At 40.6% G+C, this 21,554-nt stretch overlaps 1 protein-coding gene across 3 annotated transcripts in view; it reads left to right on the forward strand.

Moving 5' to 3' along the window:
* Positions 1–2,508: 2,508 nt before the first annotated feature.
* The window catches only part of Naa15 (N-alpha-acetyltransferase 15, NatA auxiliary subunit), an 88,665-nt gene continuing 69,619 nt past the window's right edge, over positions 2,509–21,554 (forward strand). For 2 of the 3 annotated variants that reach the window (XM_004854986.4, XM_021236505.2), the window contains exon 1: positions 2,518–2,880. In XM_004854986.4, coding sequence (XP_004855043.1) covers positions 2,827–2,880 — 54 coding nt within the window. In that variant the 5' untranslated portion in view covers positions 2,518–2,826. Of the gene's footprint in view, positions 2,881–21,554 lie in introns of all 3 variants that reach the window. The other variant, XM_004854985.4, reaches the window with a different exon arrangement.

Raw genomic sequence — 21,554 nt, forward strand, 5'->3', positions numbered from 1 at the left:
CCACTAGGAAACATCTTACTCAACCACATCTCCAGGGGAGAGTTAAAAAAGAGCAAGAGTTGCAAATAGTATAAAATGCAAAACTACTACATACATGTTTATTGACTTATGAGACATAAAAATTCTACAGGTCAAATTCAGGAGGAAAAACTTCCTCTTGTATCTGCAAGCTTTAAAACAATAAGAAACCCAGAAGGGCAAAATGTTAACATTTATTAAATCTGGGTGAAAAATATATTTTTATGTTGTTTTTCTATAAAATGTAAATTACTAACATGTAGATGTTTCAATAAAGAACATCTTACATATATATGAAGCGGGAGACATTTCACTATGTATATTCCTTCTGTAGAATTAAGGTTCAGTGATTTTATTTTTTGGAAGTTTGTTTGTTTTTTTTGAGGGGGTGGTGTATATGTGTGCACTGAGGATTGAACCCAGCCCCTTGCTCTATTACTGCGCTACATCTTCAGCCCTGGAGGAAACATTTTGACCACAGGGACTAGTGACATGGACATGTATGTGGTAAAATGAATGAAGTAATATCATGATCTTCAGCAGCTGCAGCATCATTTAGCTTTGGATATGGACTTCCTACAACTTCCTGGAAGCCCAGCTGCCATTCATAACATAACTCAAAGGAAATCTCTATTTGTCAAGTAGTGCTGATCAGAATAGATATTGTATCATTGAGTTTAGGCTATCAAGTCACTGACTGGTCAAACTATTATCTGTGGGTGCATTTCATCTTGGAAATGAATCAGATAAATGTTGAAATGAGACAAATATTCACTGAGTCTTAAAAATTGTTATTTGTTATCAGCCAAAAAGAATTGACATTTGCCAAGTTACTGGATCTTGCTGGCTCATCTAATCAGATGCTCATATTCTGGTAGAAACCACTGTTTGTTTTGAAGATCAGAAGTTTGCTTCCCCTGTCAGGCATGGTGGCACACGCCTGTAGTCCCAGCACCGGGGAGGCTGAGGCAGGATTTCTGTGAGTTCGAGGCCAGCCTCAGCTACATAGTGAGACCCTGTCTCAAAAACAAAACAAAACAAAAAACCCCTGAAAGAAATCTGTTTCCCCTTAGGGAAAATTGAACATTATTTACAGGAGAAATTATATACAGGAATATAAAAGTAGAACATTATATTCAGGAAAGCCATAGCATATAATATTGCTGTTGGGATTTTTGGATATGCAACCATAGATTTGGAAACCCATTTTAGTGGCTACGCTAAAATTATCACCCATAGTTAGTAGAATTTGGGGCGGGGGGGGGTGTCTTTTAACAGTGCAGATAGTTGAAAGGCCTCTTGGGGGCAGTGAATTTTGCAGAAAGGGTCAAATAAGAACAATTTGCTCTATTACTGAGCTACATCCTCAACTGTAAAGTATCTGTATAAATTTAAAAATGTAAAACCGTTGCACATTGTGTGTAATGATTCATAATGCAAAGAATGCTACCGATTAAATTCAGGCTCTGGGGAGATAATCAAGGGCAAAATGGCTCTTATGACTTGAAAAAAATTTAGACCCTCTCTGGAATGCCATTTTGAAGTTTAACTGACGGGTATTAATGAAATGACTCATATGTGGAAGGTGTCCTATTCAGTATCAAGTCTAACTCGGTCTGGTGGAACATTCCCGTCTAATATTCTTCTTCGGCTTCTAAGATTTGAGGATTTCTGGTGATGGGCAGCTCAACACTCAGTACTAAGCATTAGCTTGACACTGGCACCAGCGAATCAGTGACTCTGAACTTTTTTTTTTTTTTTTGGTACCAAGGATCGAACTCGGGTCCTTGCGCTTGCGCAGCAGGCTGCGAAACCACTGAGCTAAATCCCCGGCCCTGACTCTGAACTTCTTGATCCACTACACCAAGGTGACTTGTCCAGTCCGTTGCCCAGCCCTGCATTGTATAACCTCAGCAATGAAACAAAATCACAGACTTTATCCTTCACAGGCTCCTCTGGCAGTACAAATATGTCACTTCGGAAGTGGCTAACGACCTTTCCAGGCAATAGTCACCGAAACCCAGCCAGCCAGGTCCACTTAATAGGTCAAGCTCTTCCGTGCTTTTCAACCTCGAAAAACCCCTTCCTCTCCAGATCTGTTCACAAGTCCCCACCGCGGTGAACCCTTTGTCTTTTCCCCTTCGCCTCTGCTCCTCCATTAGGCACTTCGGCCAGGATCCACTACTGCGCTCCTTGGACACCTACATCTGTATTTTAGCACTTCAGGCTCAAACTGTGACCACACAGTCTGGGTGCGTCTACCCAATGAATGAAAGGCCAGTCTAGCAAGAAAGAGCAGAAAGGTTATTCTTGAAGAGGAAGCAGTTGGAGGCGTAGTTGGCTACTCCCGCCCCTACCCGGGCGCCTCCAAGGCGCGCCTCACGGCAGGGACAGGCGGGGCCGGCCCAGAGCCGTGCCCTTCTACCCTCCGGGTTCCCGACAGGCTCCGCGGTAGAGGGTGGGGAAAGAAGGTCATCGCGCCTGCGCAATAGGAGCTGTGACCCGGGTGGGAAAGCCCTCTGCGTCCGCCATTTTGGCTGCCTCTGTCGGTCTGTTCAGTTACCACGTGAACCGCCGACGGAGACCCGTGGGGGGGGGGGAGGCGGCGGCAGCATTAAGTGAGAAAGGGAAAAAGACGAGGAGAAGGGGGTGTCCCGGAAAGGCGACGCGGCGACACCCGAGGCCTGGTGGTGGCGGTAGATCGGGGTATTCAAGGCTGAAGGAGCCCGGGGAACGGCAGTGGCGGCGGTCGGACAAACAGACTGACCGAGTCGGGTGGTGGCGGGAGCAGCGGGAGCAGCCGGAACGATGCCGGCCGTGAGCCTCCCGCCCAAGGAGAACGCGCTCTTCAAGAGGATCTTGGTAAGTGTGAAGCTCCGGGCGAGCAGCGGGGAGGATTTCGCCGGTAGCCGGGCCTGTCACCCTTCACCTCGGCCGGGCGGGCACCGGGCCACCCCTGCCGGGACCCCGCCTTCGTAGTACTAGTAAGGCCGGACCCACTCCTTCGTCCCCTCCCGGTAGTTCCTTCGGCCCCCACGCGCTGTGGGGCACAGGCTCCCCCTTCCCGTCCCCACGCCTTAAGAGGGCCTGGTTCCGGACTAGGCCCCGAACTCCCTGGCTGCCAGACTGGTAGTTTTCGCCCTCCCTGAGCAGAGGGAGGCGAAGCCTGGCCTTCAGCAAGCAAGCGGGCAGCACGCGGAGTAGTGGCGGCGCGGCTGGTGTAGGAATCCTGCCAGCAGGCCGGGGTGGCACCCTTGGAAGGAACAGGTGGTGCAAATGTAGCACGACTCATTCATTGCCGCAGCGGTTCTCTCTCCATCGTGTGTCCCTCCCTCTGCCTCCCCTCCTGGGATTCACCTGTCTCCGCCAGGCCCGGGTCACTGAGTGACCTGGGAGGAGGGAACGAAGGAGGGAGTTCAGTGGAGGGAAGGAAGCTTTCCAAGCAACTACCTCCTTGTGGTCAGCTGCATACTTGACCCCACAGCTCCTCGGCCTCTCTTTCCCTCCTCTCTGCAGCAGAGAAGAGACATTTATTTCTTAGTTTCCGAGCGGGAAACAGCCCCACCCCATCACCCTTCTCGGGAGGTGGGGCCCGTTACGAGGGGCGGTCCGGTAGGAAGTGAAAAGTTGAGAGCCTTTAGTTGAAACAAGACTTTTTTCACACACTGAAGCATATTAACACTGATGCAAAAACTTTGCACAGAATAGAGACTATAAGAACTTTTTAGATGGATCTTGGCACTGGCTCAGGCTCATTCCCTGCATTTCAAATGTGTACAGTTGGTGTTCTTTAAAAACCATAAATGCATTTATGTTTGTAGGGGCTGTTTATGTTGTAGAGTATGTGCTGTAGCCTTGGCGCTATAATTAATACATTGTAACATATTTTTCATTTGGTGCTTAGCGTGGGGGGTGCTCCTTTCACGCAAACGTTTCTTTATGAAAGAATTAACTCTACTTGCCAAATTGAAGACAAATTTTGGAGGGTGTGTGTGTGAAAACCCTTACGATTAAATTTGTCATTTTTTTGAACAGCAGAACGCTGAGGATCCAGTTTTTCTAGAAATGATCATTCTTATCAAAGTAACTTTGATTTTACCCAAAATACCCATGTGTGTTACAGATTGAATCTTGCTAAGTTGTCAACAAGGCCCTCGAACTTGCAATCCTCTGGCTTCATCCTCCCAAGTGTTGGGATTTCAGTTCATGTTGAACAACAGGAAGTCACATCCAGTTTCACTTAACTCTTAGTTACCCTGACATTTTAAGACTAATTGAGTTTTTTTGTTTGTTTGTTTGGTGTGTTTTTTGGTTTTTTTGAGACCAAGGTTCTCCCTATGTAGTTCAGGCTGGTCTTGAACTATGCAGCCCAGGGTGGCTTTGGACTCAGCGATCCTTCTGCCTCAGCCTCCCAAGTGCTAGGATTACAGGACTAATTGAATTCTCTTTAAAAAATTTTTTTATCCCATTCCACACCTCAAGCCTCCTCCCCTCCCCATGTACACAAGCTTTGTTTCTACTTTTTTCTATTTTCACTTTTTTTTCTTGAGGACTAATTGAATTCTTAAGTGGGATTGTAGCATAGTTTTGGGAGAATAATAATCGTTGCTTTTTTGGATGCTAGAGATTGAATGTAGGGTCTGGCCCTTGTTAGGAAGGTGTCCTATTACTGAGCTACACTCTCAGCGCTTATTTCTTAGACCTTGAACAGGTAGAACTGTAACAGCTTTATTACAATTTATTTCCTAGGTTCCTTTCCCCCTTTTATATGGTGCTGGGGATTGAACCCAGGGCTAAGCACAAGCTGTACTACAGAGTTGTAATTCCAGCCCCTTCCTCAGTTCTTCGATATTGAAAACAATGAAGATGAAAAATTGAGAGTACCAGCAACACTCAAATTCTTTGCATACATTTAACATTTTTGTCACATTTGTGTTCTCTGGCTGTTTGTTATATATATATGAAACAAAAGTAATCTGTTGGCATGATGCTTCATTCCTAAATACTTCAACAAGCATTGTGCTGTAGAACCATAATACCATCCATTCACAGTCATTCTCTGATACTGTTCCCATTTCATTTCATTTTCAGACTTTTCCAACTGTTAGCATTATTTTTAAAAATTAAACTTAGAGCCAGGGATTTAGTTCAGTGGTGCCGCTGCCTGCCTCACAATTGCAAGGTCCTGAGTTTGATCCCCGTTACAAAAAAAAAAAAAAAAATTAGCCACACACACACTTGTAATCTCAGCACTGGGGAGGCTGAGGCAGGATCACCATGAGTTCGAGGCCAGCCTGGGCTACATTTTGAGTTTAGGTCAACCTGAACTACAAAGCGAGACCCTTCCAAAAAGACAAAAAACAACCCCCCCCCAAAAATACTCCCCAAAATTAAACTTTTAATTTTAAGATAACTGTAGATATAGTTTGTGAGATCCTTTGTACCCTTTACCCACTTTTCCTAGCACTTTAAATAATGCCTGGCAAAACTTACAGATCATAATTATGACCTTGATACCATTTTCTTCTGTTGTTTGCAGTACTGGAGATTGAATCTAGGGCCTTCACGCTGAGCTACATCGCTGGCCCTCTTTTATTTTTATTTTTGCAACAAATCTCACTAGGTTGCCCAGGCTGAGCTCAAACTTGTGATCCTCCAGCATCAGCCTCCCAGAGTGCTGGGGTTACCAAATGCGCCACTAGGCCTAGCTCTGCTGTTCTTACTCAGATTTTCCCCGTTTTGCTTGTGGTCATTTGTGTACAACACTGTTACGTGTGTAGATTCTACTTCTGCAGTCAAGACACAGAACAGTACCATCCACACAGAATCCCTGGGTACCTACCCTCTTGGAGCCACATCTGCCCACCTTCTCGTCCTCTATCCCCAACCTCTTAACTGTTGCTGCTCTTTTATTTATTTAGTCATTTGACAGTGTTTACTAAAAATCATGCAATAGAAACTTTTTGGGATTTTTTTTTTTTTTTTTTTTTTTTTTGGTACCGGGGATCGAACTCTGGTCCTTGTACTTGCAAAGCAGGCGGTGGAACCACTGAGGTACATCCCGGCCCCTATTTTTTGTGTGTGTGTGTGGGGGGGGGATTGGTTTTTTACTGTAGCACAGTTTCCTTGAGATTCATCCAAGCTGCTTATATCTTTTTTTTTCTGGAGACAGGGTCTCACTATGTAGTTTAGGCTGGCCTTAAATTCATGGTGATCCTCTTGTCTCAGCCTCCCAAGTGCTGGAATTACATGTGTTTCACCACCACACCCAGCTATCTTTTCCTTTTTGCTGCTGAATGTTATTACATGATACGATTTACCATAGTTTATTTAAACATTCATAGAATAACAGTCCTTGATTAAGCATCTTAGGTTTTCTTTGGTGGAATTACAGCGCTAAAGGATTCATTGTAATAGGGTGTATGTAAGAAAAATGTGAAAAATACTTAACTGGAAAAAAAAAGTAAAAGAGGTATAATGTCCTTATTGTTTTCTTACCTTAGGAAAGAGGAAAATATTACTAACCGAAAGAGTAGTTAGTAATGTTTGTCCAGAATTGCTTCTGCTGCTGGGGATTAAGCTCAGTGGTTTCGTCACCTGCCTCAAAAAATTGCTTCTGCTAGCTGGGTACCTTGGCTCATGCCTGTAATACCAACACTTGGGAAACTGAGGCAGGAGGATCATGAGTACTGGGCCATCCTTGGCTGCAGAGCAAGACCTTCTTTCAGAACAAACAGCAACAACAAAACAAAATGCCACCAAAATGACTTCTACTTCTTCAGCTTTTATAGTAAATTAGCTCTTTTGATTTTAGCCCCTCCACACCCGTAAAGGAAAAGTTGGTCATATTCCTAGAGTTTATGGTCAGGTATTAGTAGATTGGTAACTGTTAAATCATTCTGGAAGCATTCAGTTTTTGAGCTGCAGCTTTATTTTTTGTACCATACTTGTTTGTGAACTTACGTAGGAGATGAAATTAGTTTGTAATTTCTAAAAAATTGAAACCTCAATTTTAAAATAATGAAATATTTGGCCTTAATTTTTCAGTTGAAATGTGGTTTAAACATTAGGTTGCAAAATTTCAGAGTTTGCACTGGCTTTTCATGGCTTGATCTAGGTTGGTTGGTACCTAAAATTTTGTTGCACATAGGGTTTTCTTACTAAGAATTGTTATAAGTTGGTCACAATATCTGCATGTTTCTTGTCTGTGATTCTTCTAGAAAAGGGGAAAGCTGGATTTAATGTGTTATATATTATGTAAGATCTTGTTTAAAGAATTATGTTTGAGCACCAGTGTGATGACACACACTTGTAATCCCAGCCCTCTGGATGCTGAGTCAGGAGGATTTCAAGTTCCAGGGCACCCTTGGCTACATAGTGAGACTGTGTCTCAAACAACAACAACAAAATAACTGTATTTGCTAGCAACTTTTTCTTTTGTTGTAGTTGTTTCACACTGCTTTAACTTATTTGAAAAGTTAAGTTGTTAGAAAATTGAGGGCTTTAAAAGGTACCTTCGGTCTTTACACTACTTTTTTATGATCTAAGGTAGGAAAGGTGAGGTGGTGAGGGTAGGAGAAAAGACACTTTTTTTAATATTTTATTCCTTTTGGGAAAGTTAGACCTTGCTAGGTTGGTTGTTCTTGTGTCTTCCTTCTCTTTTGTACTCTTCAGATATTAGTGTGAGTCAAGAAAAATAATCCAAAGTGGGAATGCTTAAAACGTTGTACACTATTAATAAATGTGGGTTTGGATTTTAGCTCGAATGGTTTATGTTGTAAGTCTGAGGACAGAATTTTATTTTCTTGTAAAAGTGGTTAGAAAAATGACTAGCACAGTAGTAATATCTGGGATTTACTGAAAACATACTGTTTTCCTGGCTCTGCCCTAGATCCCTTAGGGAAGCACTGAACAATAGGATTTTCTGTGATCAATCCTGCTGTGGTGGCACAGCCTATAATCCCAGCGCTCTGGAGGCTGAGGCAGGAGGATTGCCTTGAGTTTGAGGCCAGCCTAGGCTGCATAGTGAGTTCGAGGCCAGCCTGAACTACATAGTGAGATCCTGTCTCAAAAAATTTTTTTTCCCTGTGATTGTGGAAATGTTCTTTATCAGCTCTAATACAACCATACAACCATTGGCTACACATAGCTGTTACACACTTCAAATGTGGCTGGTGCAGTTGATGAACTGAATTTTTAATAAATTTGAGTTCAAATGTGGTGAATGTTTACCATTTTGAACACAGTACATTTTTTTCTTCTCTTTAGGGCTGGGGATTGAACCCAGGCCTTTGCAAGTACTAGGCAAGGTCTCTACCACTGAGCCCCATCCCCCTGGGAAACAGTACGCTTTTTAAGAGTCCTTTCTTTTTAGGTATTTATTTATTTATTTACTTATTTTTTAAAACAGCTACATTTTATTTATCTGGAAGACGGGGTAAATTCATTTCCTCATTTCCAGTGACTGGAGCCTGCGGCTGCACTTTCTCCTTAGGAAGGTGGGCTGGAGTGCGGTGGGCTGTGTTTGGCAGGGGCTGTGGTTTGAAATCTGCTCGGTTCCCCAGCTGGGCCTCAGGCGGGTCCCCTCAGAGCAGATGCCCGGGATCATTGAGGAAGCACTGGCGTGTTGGGCAGGTCTGTGCTGTCCAGCGCTGACCCTTGTGGCGTCTCTGGCGCTGGGTGCCCGTGAGGCCCGGGATGAGGAGAGAGGAGCAGCCGAGACACAGTGTCCTCATCACTGAGGGATCCTGTCGCAGCACAAGTCCCTTCATATGGTCCTCTCTGTGTGGCAGTAAAACCTTACCAGCGCCGCGTTCCTGGGGTCTCTGGAAAGCCTCAGTGACCTTCACCAGGCACGCCATGGCACCGTCCACCCTCAGCCTATTTTTTTGTTTTTTTGACACAGGGTCTTGCTGTGTAGTTCAGGCTGGCCTTGAACTCAACTGTGTGTAGCCCAGGCTGGCCTTGAACTTGTGGCACTCCTGCCTCAGCCTCACAAGTGCTGGGATAGGCATGTGCCACCACGCCTGGCTAGAGTCCTTTTTAATCTTTTTGTTTTTTCCTTTCTTAATCTTGAAACTTCTGAAGGTGGCCATTTTTATTAAGCAGACAGACTGAGAAGGTTAACAATGAGGGTTAGTCAGAAATCAGCCTTGTTTTTTAGGGCACTTATCTTATTGTTGTTTAGTGTTTAACTATTTTGGGGAAGGAGGGGGTAACAGTTGTAATAACTGTTAGGTGGTTGCAAATATTGTAGGTAAGTTACTTCATTTGACTTATTACCACTGAAAATGTTCTGTTTTTACAGTTAATGACCTTTGGGGTAACTTTAGTTGTGGATGAAATTCATACTAGGGATTATAACAAGTAGGTTTCCATATGCACATGAAAGGTCAGCTGATCATTTTACTTTTTTTCTTTTGGCAGTGTGCTGGGGATCAAGCCCACAGTCTCATGCATTCCGGGCTCTGCTGATTTATCTTAAGTTTATATGTGACAGAATTCTAGTTTAGCAGCTGAGCGTAGATACTTTGAAGTTGATTTTAATATACTTTTGGCTATACTGTATATATTTAGAATATAACAAAGAAAAATATAAACAAATAGAACAAATTTCTTCCAGAAATGAAGCCCCTTTTATACATAGCAGGTAATCAAAAGTTTAAACAAGAACATGCGTGCTAGACAAGTGCCTAAAACTACAATAAACTTCTGGTTCAAAGTATACCAGGATGGTGGAGCTGCACAAGGTTGCACATGCCTGTAATGGTAATCTGGGAAGCTGAGGAAGGAGGATTGCAAGTTCAAACCCAGCCTGGGCAAATTAGTGACCTAGGAAGACCCTGTCTCAAAATTTAAAAAATTAGAAGTACTGGAGATATAGCTCAGTATGAAGGCCTTGGGTTCAACCCCCATTACTACCAATACAAACAAAATCCATGCGGCACATGTGCATCAGAGTGGGTGAGGGGTGGAGAGGCATGGATGGTGGGTACAGGGATGCCACTGGGTAGGAGGAAGAGCTCCTAATGTTGGCGCCAGTTGTGTTTCACAGAGAGGGTTTGGGCTCTTCCCAACACAAAGAAACAAATGTTTGTGATGATGGATATACTTGTTACCTTGATCTGATCATTATACTTTGTGTACATGTATTGAAATAGCACTGTTGTCCATTAATATGTACAGTTATTGTGAAATGAAATTCTTCATTTGAAAAATAAAGGCAATTTGGAAAATGAAAAATTACCAGAAAACTAAATGTAATTTTTTTTTGGTTGTAATTTTGTTTTGATGTAAATATATTCTATTATAAAAAACCCACAATTTTTAGAAGTCTATAAAAATCTATTGAGAAGTAAAAAGCTTTTGATGTGGTGAATTCACTTTTGTTTCCTTTTAAATTTCTACTCAAATTCTTTCTGGAATGTGGTGTACTATGAATGAAATAAATACATTTTTATTTTAAATTGGCAGTGCATATACTTTTCAATGTTTTATGTTAGAAACCTTTAATATTTAAAAATGGTTAGTTTGGTTCAAAAGGTTAGGATAGAAATACTTATTTGGTTGGGAATATGATATTCTAGTAAAATAATGATCACAGTTTTAGTTTTCAGTAGTAATAAGGAACACTATATTCTCAGAAAAGCAGACAGAAGCGTGCTTAATAGGGAACTAAATGTAATGTTCTGTTCTGTTGCTGTTTCAAAGCCCTGCGGTCCTTTTGGGTCATTATTGGGGCTTCGGCAAACTAGTCATTTGAAGATAATAGCATTGGCATCTTGAAGCGCTGGCTAGAGGGCTGTTTTCATAGAGGTGCTAGAGGTGTTGGAGCGATGGGAGGGCTGAGAGCTACTGACCATGCACCCTCAGCCGAAGGGAGCTCTCCTTGCTGTGCCTTCTTACTTCCTTTCATGTTTCTGCTTCTTTTAATGCAGTTCTGGCAGAGCATTGGTTCAGATATATCTTTCTTCATAAACGCGTTTTGAGACAAAAAGCTAGGTCACATAAAGATTGTATCCAAAGGACTGCTTGTTCAGAATTTGTTCCTCTGGATGAGGACCTGGCTTGAATCTTCTGTTTCTTTTAGGACTGTGCTCAGGTGACCTTTAAATGCTGTGTACAGAGGCCTACTTTGAACAGGAAGAGTACTCCTCTACTTTCTTGTTTTGGTGATCCCCACAGGGCCTCCAGCATGCTAGGCAGGTGCTCTACCAGAGCCACATCCCCAGCCCTGACCTTACTTCCTTATTTCTCTCTTGCTTGCTTTATTTTTCCCCAATATAATTTATCACCACGTAATGTATATTTACTTGTGTATTTATTACATATCTTCCACAATTAAAATGTGGGTTTTTTGAGAATAGGGACTTCGTTTTTTTTTTTTTTTTTGCCCCATTAAGTTTATTGGTACATTTTAGGTATAAAATACAGTTACATTCATCATTGGGATCTTGTACCTTTACATGAGTATCTTAGTTCTTTTTTTTTCCCCTTTCCTTGCCCTCCCTTCACCCCCTCCACCCTTCCCTATTTGCAAAGACTTTGTTTCCATTTTTTTCCTTTTCTCATATTTTTTCTTTTCCCTTTTTTCCTTTCCCCTACCCCTCCCACGTCCCCTGCACCTTTAGACCTTTTCTTCCTGTTACACAATATCGATTATACATTTTTTAAATTACAATATCAAGATCTAGGAGACATTACCACAGATTTTACAGAATTTAAAAAGATATAGAAAGCATATTTCAAGAATCTGTTTTGAGATAAATTTGACAACTTCTAAGAAGTACCTTGGAAGACAAATTAATGTAACTAACTCTGGAGGAAATATAAAATTTGAATAGCACCTATTAAAGAAAGTATATTCCTAGCTGGAAAACCTACCTATATGACAACAGCAGGCTCATAGACATTTTAACTGATAAATGATATCAAACAATTAAAGCAGAAAAAAGAAGGACCACTTCTCCCCTCATTTTAGGAACTCAACATTGTGCTAATCCTAAAACTGGATGAAGATAATAGAAGAAAAAAGTATGAACATAGATAGAAATTTGTTTAACAAAACAAAGTAATAGAAGTCAGATCTGGCAGTATGTAGAAAGTGGTTTTGTTGTAGGGATGGCAGTGTTGGTTCAGCATTGGAAGATCCACCCCCAAAAGTCATCATTTTAACAGAGGAAAGGACAAAGCCGTATGATCCTGTCACTAGTTGGAGAAAAAGTATTGGACTAAATTCTACAGCTGTTCATGGTAAAAGCTATCAGGCGACTAGAAGTAGAACAGAACCTTCTCAACAGATTAAAGACATGTACTCCATACTTCCAGTGAGAATGCCTTATATGAATGGAGAAGATACAATGCTTTCTCCTTAAGGTGGGGAACAAGGGCAGATATGCTTACTCTTTATCTGTCCATTAAACTTTGAAATCCAGGCCCCACCAAAATAGTCTGGCAATAAAATGACACAATTAGGATAGGATTGGCAAGGTAGAAGCAAAATCTTTATATGTAGATGAAATGATCATCTACAGAGAAAATACTAAGAAATCTCTGGGAGCCCCTAGAACTTGTATTTGAATTTAGCAGGATTAGAAAACACAAAGTATATATAAAAATTCAAGTCTGTGTATACTTGCTATAAATGAAGAATTGGATATTGAAATTTAAAAGTTATGTAGGAGTACAAAGGACCTAGAAAAGTTAGGAAAAAAAAGTGTTGGAAGACGTTTAGTACCTAATTTTAAGACTTCTTCTAAAGCTACAGTAATCAAGGCAGTGTTGGTGTAAGGAAAGACATATAGATCATTGGAATAAAACAGAGAGTCTAGAAATAGAACCACACACATATATGGTCCACTGAGTTTTGAAAGATTATTTAACATTAGCATTTTATAGAATATAAACTCAATTCAACAGCTGAGGAAGAGATAGTGTTTTCAGCAAATGGCACTAGAACACCTGGTATCCATATATAAAAAATTAACCTCAACCCTTTATTTCCATACATGAAAATAACTTGAAGGGATCTGTGAACCTAAATATGAAAGCCTAAAAGTATAAAACTTTAAGAAGAAATTATAAGGGAAAATGTTTATGAATTCAGGGTAGGCAAGAACTACCTAATATACAAAAGACATGATGTATAAAAGAAAAAAATTGATAAATGAGATTCCATCAAAATTTAGAACTTTAAATGACATCATTAAAATGAAAAGTAGTCCTTAAACAGACCATATTTACAATGGATATAACCTATGAGCAGAATATATAAAGAACTCTTACAGCTCATTAATAGACAACCCAATTAAAAAGTAGACATAAGAAGATGATAAATAGCCAGTAGAGCACAAGGAATGGTGTGAAACTCTAGAATCAGAAAAATACTAATCTGTACAATAACAAGATTGAATTATACACTCATTAGGGAGATGAAGTTCAAAGTTTTAAAAGCCTTGTCATGACTTTTTCTTTTTGGATTCTCCCCTTTTGCATTTAATTTGTCACGCCCAATGGATTCATTCTGCTGGATTTCCTGGGGCTGTGATCCTCATTGTTTTTTCCTACGGTATTATCCAAAATTTTTTGGAGTGCCGTTTTGATATTCATGAAGTTCCTGAGGTACTCTTTATCATGAAAGTATCTTATTTCTCCATCAATTTTGAAAGATAGTTTTGCAGGGTACATCAATCTGGATTGGAGGCTGTTTTCCTTTAGGGCTTGAAATACCTCACTCCAAGCTCTTCTTGCCTTGAGGGTTTGCATTGAGAAGTCTGCTGTGATTCTGATGGGCTTTCCTTTGTATGTGATTTGTTTCTTTTCTCTCACTGCTTGTAGAATTTTGTTCTTCTGTTGGATTTCTGGAATCCTAACTATTATATGCCTATGTGTAGATTTTTTTTGATCAAGGCTAGTTGGAGTCCTGTATGCCTCACTTATCTGTATGTCAAGTTCTTTTCCCCTCCTTGGGAAGTTTTCTGCCATCACTTCTCTGAACAGTTTTTTTATGTCATCTGCACTCTCTCTTTCTTCATTGACTCCAATCAGTCTTATGTTATTCTATAATGGCTGTGTTCACATTGGTTAAAGTGAGGTTACATAGTAGGTACTTAATACATGTTTGTTGCATGAAATGATCTTTTGCTTTTTTTGGTACTGGAGATCAAACTCGGGTCCTTCCGCTGTGAGACAGGTGGCAGAACCACTGAGCTAAATCCCCGGCCCTATTGCATGAAATAAGTGTTAAGACAGTGATAACAGGGCCGGGGATTTAGCTCAGTGGCACCGTGCCTGCCTCGAAAGCACAAGGTCCTGAGTTCAATCCCCAGTACTGCAAAAAAAACCCCAAAATCAAAACAAAACAGTGATTACAGGCCAAGAGAAAGATCTTTGGATTGTGGGCTTTCATAAGTATTTTTGGAGAAAGGAGTTGGGTTGGGCCTTGCTGTTGTACAGTATATGAAGTAATTGTAGGATGCTGGACAGAGCCTGTATTATCTGGTAAGACTTTGGAGGTTTTCATTTGTAACAGTAGTGCCAAACTGCAGCAGGCTATTTGCATCACTGAAAGCTCTAAAAGGTTTGCTGTCACTGATTTATACCATTTAAATCATGATATTAGTTTGTTTACATGGTCTTCCTTTCATCATAAAAACATAATAGGAAAATTTTATTATTGTTTCTTTATTGGTGGCTTTAGCATTGGAGAAAAAGTATGGGATTAAAATGAATTTGTTGTGAGGAGCCTGCTGAATTGAATCTCCAGGCAGAAAGGATCAGTTATGTGTCATTTCTTGAAATTCTGCAGCTGATAAAGTTGAAGACCACTGTATGTGATATTTTGAAATAGGGATATAAAATGATGGGAAATCCTTAGGTTAGAGTTATTTTTTTTTATTTTTTTATTTTTTTTGCTACTGGGGATCGAACTCAGGTCCTTGCGCTTGCGCAGCAGGCAGCTAAACCACTGAGCTAAATCCCTGGCCTGGTTAGAGTTATTTTATGAGTTTTTAAAAAAAATTTAAAAATTCAGTTGAAGTACATATTAGAATTTAGCAAAGTATACTGGGAGGTCTGTATAGGAAAGAGAGCAAGTCACTGCATCAGAGAACTTAGCCAGCTAGCATTCACATGTAAATGCAAGTTGCTGTCTATTTAGGGACATTGTCTGTGTGGAAGAGAGAAAGACTTAGATTCTTAGTGAAAAATGATTCTGAAAAGTATCATTTGCTAGTTCTGAGGTTGAGAAGTGCAAGTGAAGAGGTTTAAAGAGCAGGTCTTAATATTAGGGTGTGTGGAAGATATTTTATGGTATGGTTGTGTTCTTGACTTTAAGGATGCCTGGGATGCCAGCTGTACACATAAATATCGAAGCTCTCTTATGATGTGTGCTGCACAGACTTGTATTTACAGTTGTAACTTGGTCCAGCATGGTGGCTTATGCCTCTAAGCCTGGCATTCAGGAGGCTGAGGCAGGAAGATGGTCAGAGTACAAGGCTACACAGGGCTCTATAGTAAGTTGAAGGGCCAGCCTGGAATACGGAGTGAGACCCTGTCTCAAAACAATACCACCACAATAAAGTTGTAACTTTACAGAAACTAGTTGAACTTGTTGCATTTAGGTTTTTTCCCCAAGATAAGGTATGAATTATGTTATTCGTTCCTTACTATGCTATTAAAGTAATTCCTTAAATTTTTAATTTAATAAAACCAAGTCTTTTTCAAAAAGAAAAAGAAAAATTGCCCTGTAGAAATAAATTATGGTGAGGCCAATGTTTTTATTTGGTGTGCTGTGCTTACTGAGGTTTTTTTGTTGTTGTTGTTAGTTTAATATGAACAAATCTTAAGTTGAGATAATTTGAGATAAATTGGTAAGTTAAGATAAATTACCAAAAGATCATCTGGGGAAGCTAGTCTTATTTGAGGTTGTATTTGACTACATGAAAGGAGAAATGAAAGTTTGCTTTTGAAAAATTAATATACTTACACAAAAAAGCCTACCCTTAGATTGGCTGATTAGCTTCACGTGTGTTTGAAAACAAGCTTTATTTTTTTCTTTCCATGGTAATTAATGGGTTCTACTTTAAATGGTGCTATTTTTTAGAGAGCTCTCCTTGGCTATTACTAGGTCACCTTCGATTATTAGTGGTTAAGAATTGAATCAGCATGTTCTTCCTTAATGTATAAATGTATAGACAGTTCTGCTATATCAGGACATACAGATTCTCTCTCTCTTTTTTTTTTTTTTTTTTGGTACCTGGGATCAAACTCGGGACCTTTCACTTGTGAGGCAGGCGGTAGAACCACTGAGCTAAATCCCCGGCCCTAGGACATACAGATTCTTAAAAGTTGCAGCACTGCAGACATACAGGACAAAAACCCGAGGGTTTGTGGGGGAAATGGGGTTGGGCACAACATTCAAAATGCTATTAGTAAAAAAAAAATGCTATTAGTGACAACCAGGTGTGGTGGTGTACACCTGTAATCCCAGCACTTGGGAGGCTGAGGCAGGATCATGAGTTTGAGGCCAGCTGAGTGAACTACATAGAGCCCCTGTCTCAAACACCCTCCTCCCACCAAAAAAAAAAAGAAAAATGAAAAAAATTTTTTTTCACCTTTTGTTTTGTTTCATTGTGGTTTTTTTTTTTTGGTACCAGGGATTGAACTCAGGACCTTACGCTTGCAAGGCAGGCGTCGGAACCACTGAGCTAAATCCCCGGCCCCTGTGTTTTGTTTTTTGAGGCAGTCTTGCTATGTAGCTCAGGCTGGCCTCGAACTTGCAGTGATTTTTCCTGCCTCTGTCGCTCAAGTGGTGGTATTACAGTGTGCGCCACCACACTTGGCCATTGATTTCTTTTTTATTTAGGCTTTGGCTTTTGGTTTGTTGAAATAAAGCTGTTGAGTCTCATTTTCTAGTGTATGAGGCAAGGAAGATCTTTCCCCTTTTTTTGTGCCTCTTTTCCTGTGACTCTGTAACCATATTTTTACTTCGTGAAGGTGTCATTTTATGTATGATTTTTTTTTCTCCTTAACACCTTTGTTTGAGATTTAGACCCCCTTTTTTGGAGACAGGGTCTCACTATGTAGGTCAGGCTGGCCTCAAACTCAAGGCAGTCCTCCTGCCTCAGCCTCCCAAGTGCTGGGACCACAAGTGTGCACCACCATGCCAGGTGAGATTTAGTTTTGTAATTAAATATACATAGTGTTTACCAGCAGACCTTTTCTTGAAGTTTTCCCAGTGGTTTGTTGGTTGGCTACGTTTTCATCTCATCATCTGCTTGATTCCTGAGGAATACTTGTGGAAATATTTAAGTTCTTGTTTGTTTAAACTGTTTTCCCATAGCCTTAATTTTGAAGGACAGCTTGACTGGTTATAAAATCCTTGATTCATAGCTTGTTTAAATTTTTTTTTTTTAATCCGCGGATTGAACTCAGGACCTTGCACTTGGCAAGACAGGCCATGGTGGCACGGAGCTAAATCCCCAGCACCCTGTTTAAAGTTTTTGAAAATAATGCCCTCCTTTTATTTACTTTGTTTATGTTGCTGATGCCGAACTGGTCTTCTCAGAATTTCAAAGGTTTCTTCCTTTGTCTAGATTGAATTGTTTACCAGGACATGTCTTTATGTCAGCTATCAGGAGAAGTTTTCCTTGATACGTGGTTTCAGAAGGTAGATAGATGTTTTCAGTAGCTTCTCTGTAATACTTGTTTATTATATTTGTTTCCTTTTTTTTTTTTTGGTGGTACTGGGGATTGAGTTGTATCCCCAGCTCTTAAAAACAATTATTCTTATTTTGAGATAGATCTTACTCACTTTCTCAGGCTGGGTTCGGACTTGTGATTCTCCTGCCTCTGCCTCCCAGAATGCTAGGATTACAGAGGTGTGCCACATGTCAAGCTTACTGTTTCCTTTTTCAGTGTTCTTTGCCTATGGGATCTACGTTGCCTCTCTTCTATATCCTTTATTCTTTGATTTTTTTTTTCACATCTGATCTCTGTAGGGCATCTTGTAATTTATCTTAATTGAAATTCAACCTGCTCCTGTTTTACATGTTCCTATTATTGTTCAATCAAGTTTTGAGTTTCTGATTGAGGTATTGTATCCTTTGTTAATCTTTTTTTTTTTTTTTTTTGGTACTGGGTATCAAACTCAGGTCCTTGCCCTTGCAAGGCAGGCGGCGCAACCAGTGAGCTAAATCCCCAGCCTAATCTGTATTTCTTTTTAAGTATAATTTGTGAAAGTTATATTACATCTTTCCTACGTTATTGCTAGGCTCTTTGTTTTTGTGTTCCAATGGGTTTTTACTTTTTGTTCCCTGGAAGTAACGTCCTGTGCATACTAGGGCATTTTTTTCTGTTCTGCTGATTTGTGCTACATTTTACTTAACTAACAAAAGGCAATCTTAAGTTGGGGGTGAAACTTGGGTAGCTTCATCAGTCTCTTTATTTCAGGAACTCCTCTCTTATTTGTTGCTGTCATAGAATTCTGTTATGAAAATGAATCTCTCCTCCCAGCAGCTCTGCCTTGCTTTAGTAGAGCTTTTGTCTTCTGGTCACTTCCTTTCCCTTCTTCATCACCTCCCATGTGACACTTCTTCTGAGGTGCCCCCCTCTCTCCCAGTAGCCGTGGCTTGCTGAAACTGTCACCATTGCTCTCAGACTTTCTCAGTCCTTTTTTTTTTGCCTCCCAGGTTGCCCCTGCTCACATTAACATGTTTAGGATCTGCTGTTGGTGCTTCCCCTCAGAGAAGGCCTTCTTCTGAGGGTGACTGTTAGGTAGTGATGTACAGTGTGCAGCACCTCAGGACTGGGCCGCATTGCACTCTGGACAGTTGTCATTGGAACTTCTTGTCTTGGATGTTTATGCTCTTAGATGTGAATTGGAATTTTTAGTTATTTTTCATCTTACGTTATGGGGTCAGTAATGGCTGATTTTTTTTCTCTTTCTAGGTCTCTTTGGTTTTCATGAGGATTTATGGAGTGTTTACAAGTTAGGACTTCATCTTTTTTAATGTGTTCTGCTTGAAAATAATAGTGCTGACTTTAAAATAATTTATAATCAAGATTTTATATAATTGAGTAATAGGTTATATTTCAGTTTCTCTCTCAACATGATCATCCCATTGTTTTCCAAGGAGAATTTATCATTAAAATAATTATGAAGTTCTATACAGCTGACTTTCAACCATGTATATACTTGGAGTTTTGCAGAGATCTGTTTATAAGTATTAAGCAGGAATGCTGTATTCTCATCTGTTTTTTAAATGACATAATTTCATGCTAAAGGGGAAAAAAAAGAAAGGTATGAAAAATCTGCCACATTTTATTATACATTAACAGGAATGTAGTATCCAGAAAGCAGATGGTGATTATTACACTCAATTCTGCTGCTGGTTAGATCATATCTGTGATTTTTGGTTTTGGTTCCAAAACTTCTAGATTAGACCAGTGTTTCCTTAATGTCAGTACTCCACAAAAATGTACAATTCCCACAGACCATTTTTTTTAATTCCTTCTTATTTTGTTTTATTCCTTCTTTTTTTTTTTGGTACCAGGGATTGAACTCTCGGGTCCTTGCACTTGCGCAGCAGGCAGCGAAACCACTGAGCTAAATCCCCGGCCCTTATTCCTTTTTTAAATATTAAGACATCCCTTGTTTGGTGAAATACTGATTTTATAAAATTATTTATTTTGAAAAATAAAGATTTAGCAGGTATTTCAGCTCTCCTTTTTTTTGTTTTTTCCTCTGTACTGGAGATGGAACTCAGGACCTTTTGCTTGTGAGGCAGGCGTGGCACTACTGAGCTAAATCCCCAGCCCTTCCAGTTTGGTTTTTGAGACTTTACTGGTTTAAAAAAAAAAAAAAAGGAAGTACGGATACAATATTGAGTTGACTTTAGAGAGTAATCCAGAATGTAAAAGGATTTGAACCTTTCATGTGAAGAACAGTTTGAATTAGGGAGGAAGGGAGACCTTAGAAATGAAACTGTTACAGAGCTGGATTACCAAGTTAGGGAGGAGTTTGGATTTGCTTATTTAAAAATATTTTGGGGGCTGGGAGAGGAGCTTGGTTGTACAGTGCTTGCCAGGCAGGAGCAAGGCTGTGGGTTCAATCTCCAGCACCACAAAGAAAAGAAAACAAGTTTGTAGTTAAGTGGAGCACTGGCACCAGACTTAGCCACGGGACTACTTGCACCAGATGACATTTAAAATCTCTTTATATGACCTCAGTGCGTCTTTCTTTCTGAATTATTATTTCTTCATTATTATTACTAGGGTGGGTTTTTTTTTGTTTGTTTGTTTTTTGAGGTCGGATCTTTCTAAATCAATAAGTTGCCCAGGTTGGGCTCAGACTTGCCAATCTTCCTGCCAGAGTAGTGGGTGGCCATGTACCACCACACCCAGCTTAGTGCTAATATTTTTACCAGCACATTCTTTGCCTCCCTCTAGGCCAGTGATGGTGAATCTTTTAGAACTGTCAGTGGTACAAACACCCCGCTGCAGCACACATGCCAGAGGTTCGCCACCACTGCTCTAGACCATACACTCTTAGGAAGAAACCTGGTGCCTTTCAGTTCTTCGTATTTTCTAAAGCATTCTTCCACATACCATATGTTCTCTAAATAGCTTTGACTATGTGTTTAATAAGTGAAAAGGCAGAGGGGAGGTCAGAGAGACTCGAAGCATGACTCACGTCTCAGGGGCTCAGCCCCGGCTCTTGTCTAGGAGGAGGACTATTACAATTGAATTAGCCAAAAATAGTTCAGGTTCTTGTGTTCTTTCCATAAGGAAAGAATCGCCAAGCATACACACTGTTGTGTGTAGTAAGTAGCTACATTTGTTGAAGATCTCGGGATAGTAGCAGCAGGAACAGGCAAGAGGAAAAAGGGAGTAAGAGACTTGACAAGAGGCTTCCAGCATTTAAAGGGTCAGACACTTCTTGACTCTAGGAACCTCCCACTGCATCTTTCTCTGGTGTCAGTGTTCTGCCACCTAGGCCTGGTGACCTCCTAGGCTGTTGTAGGGACAATGAATAACCATTAAAGTGGTGTTTCCTGTTGAATAGAGGGAAGGGAGTGACTCACAGCCTTAAGATAAGTAGAAGCAGACCTAGTACGGGGTGGACTCAGCAGGTGACCTTTTATCTCCTGAGGGTACTGACTGAGCAGGCTGCTGAGGAGGGAGTCTGGAAAGGAAGAGCTGACAGGAGGGAGTCCTCTACAGCATCAGCTCCTGAGAGATGATGACTTCTAGGGTACAGATCAGCCCTCAGTAGAGGACCACGAAGACTTGAATGTAAGGCACCTCTGACCATTTTGACCATTTGTTTTGTTCCTTACAGGAAAGATACAATTGAAATATATAGCATTATATGTCAGGCTGCCAAGGGGTGGCCACATCTCTTTTTCCCCCGAGTGAATATAGAGGCCATTTGTTATTACGCAGAAATAATAAGATGATCTTTTTGAAGGGTCTTAGTGTGGAACTCCTCCCAATTATATAGGGGGGATGGGTGTAACTCCCAACATTTCGTGTTC

The sequence above is a fragment of the Heterocephalus glaber genome, unplaced genomic scaffold (genome assembly GCF_053883595.1).
Source record: "Heterocephalus glaber isolate CG9 unplaced genomic scaffold, H.glaber_assembly_v1.0 deba00001586, whole genome shotgun sequence".
Lineage (NCBI taxonomy): Eukaryota > Metazoa > Chordata > Mammalia > Rodentia > Bathyergidae > Heterocephalus > Heterocephalus glaber.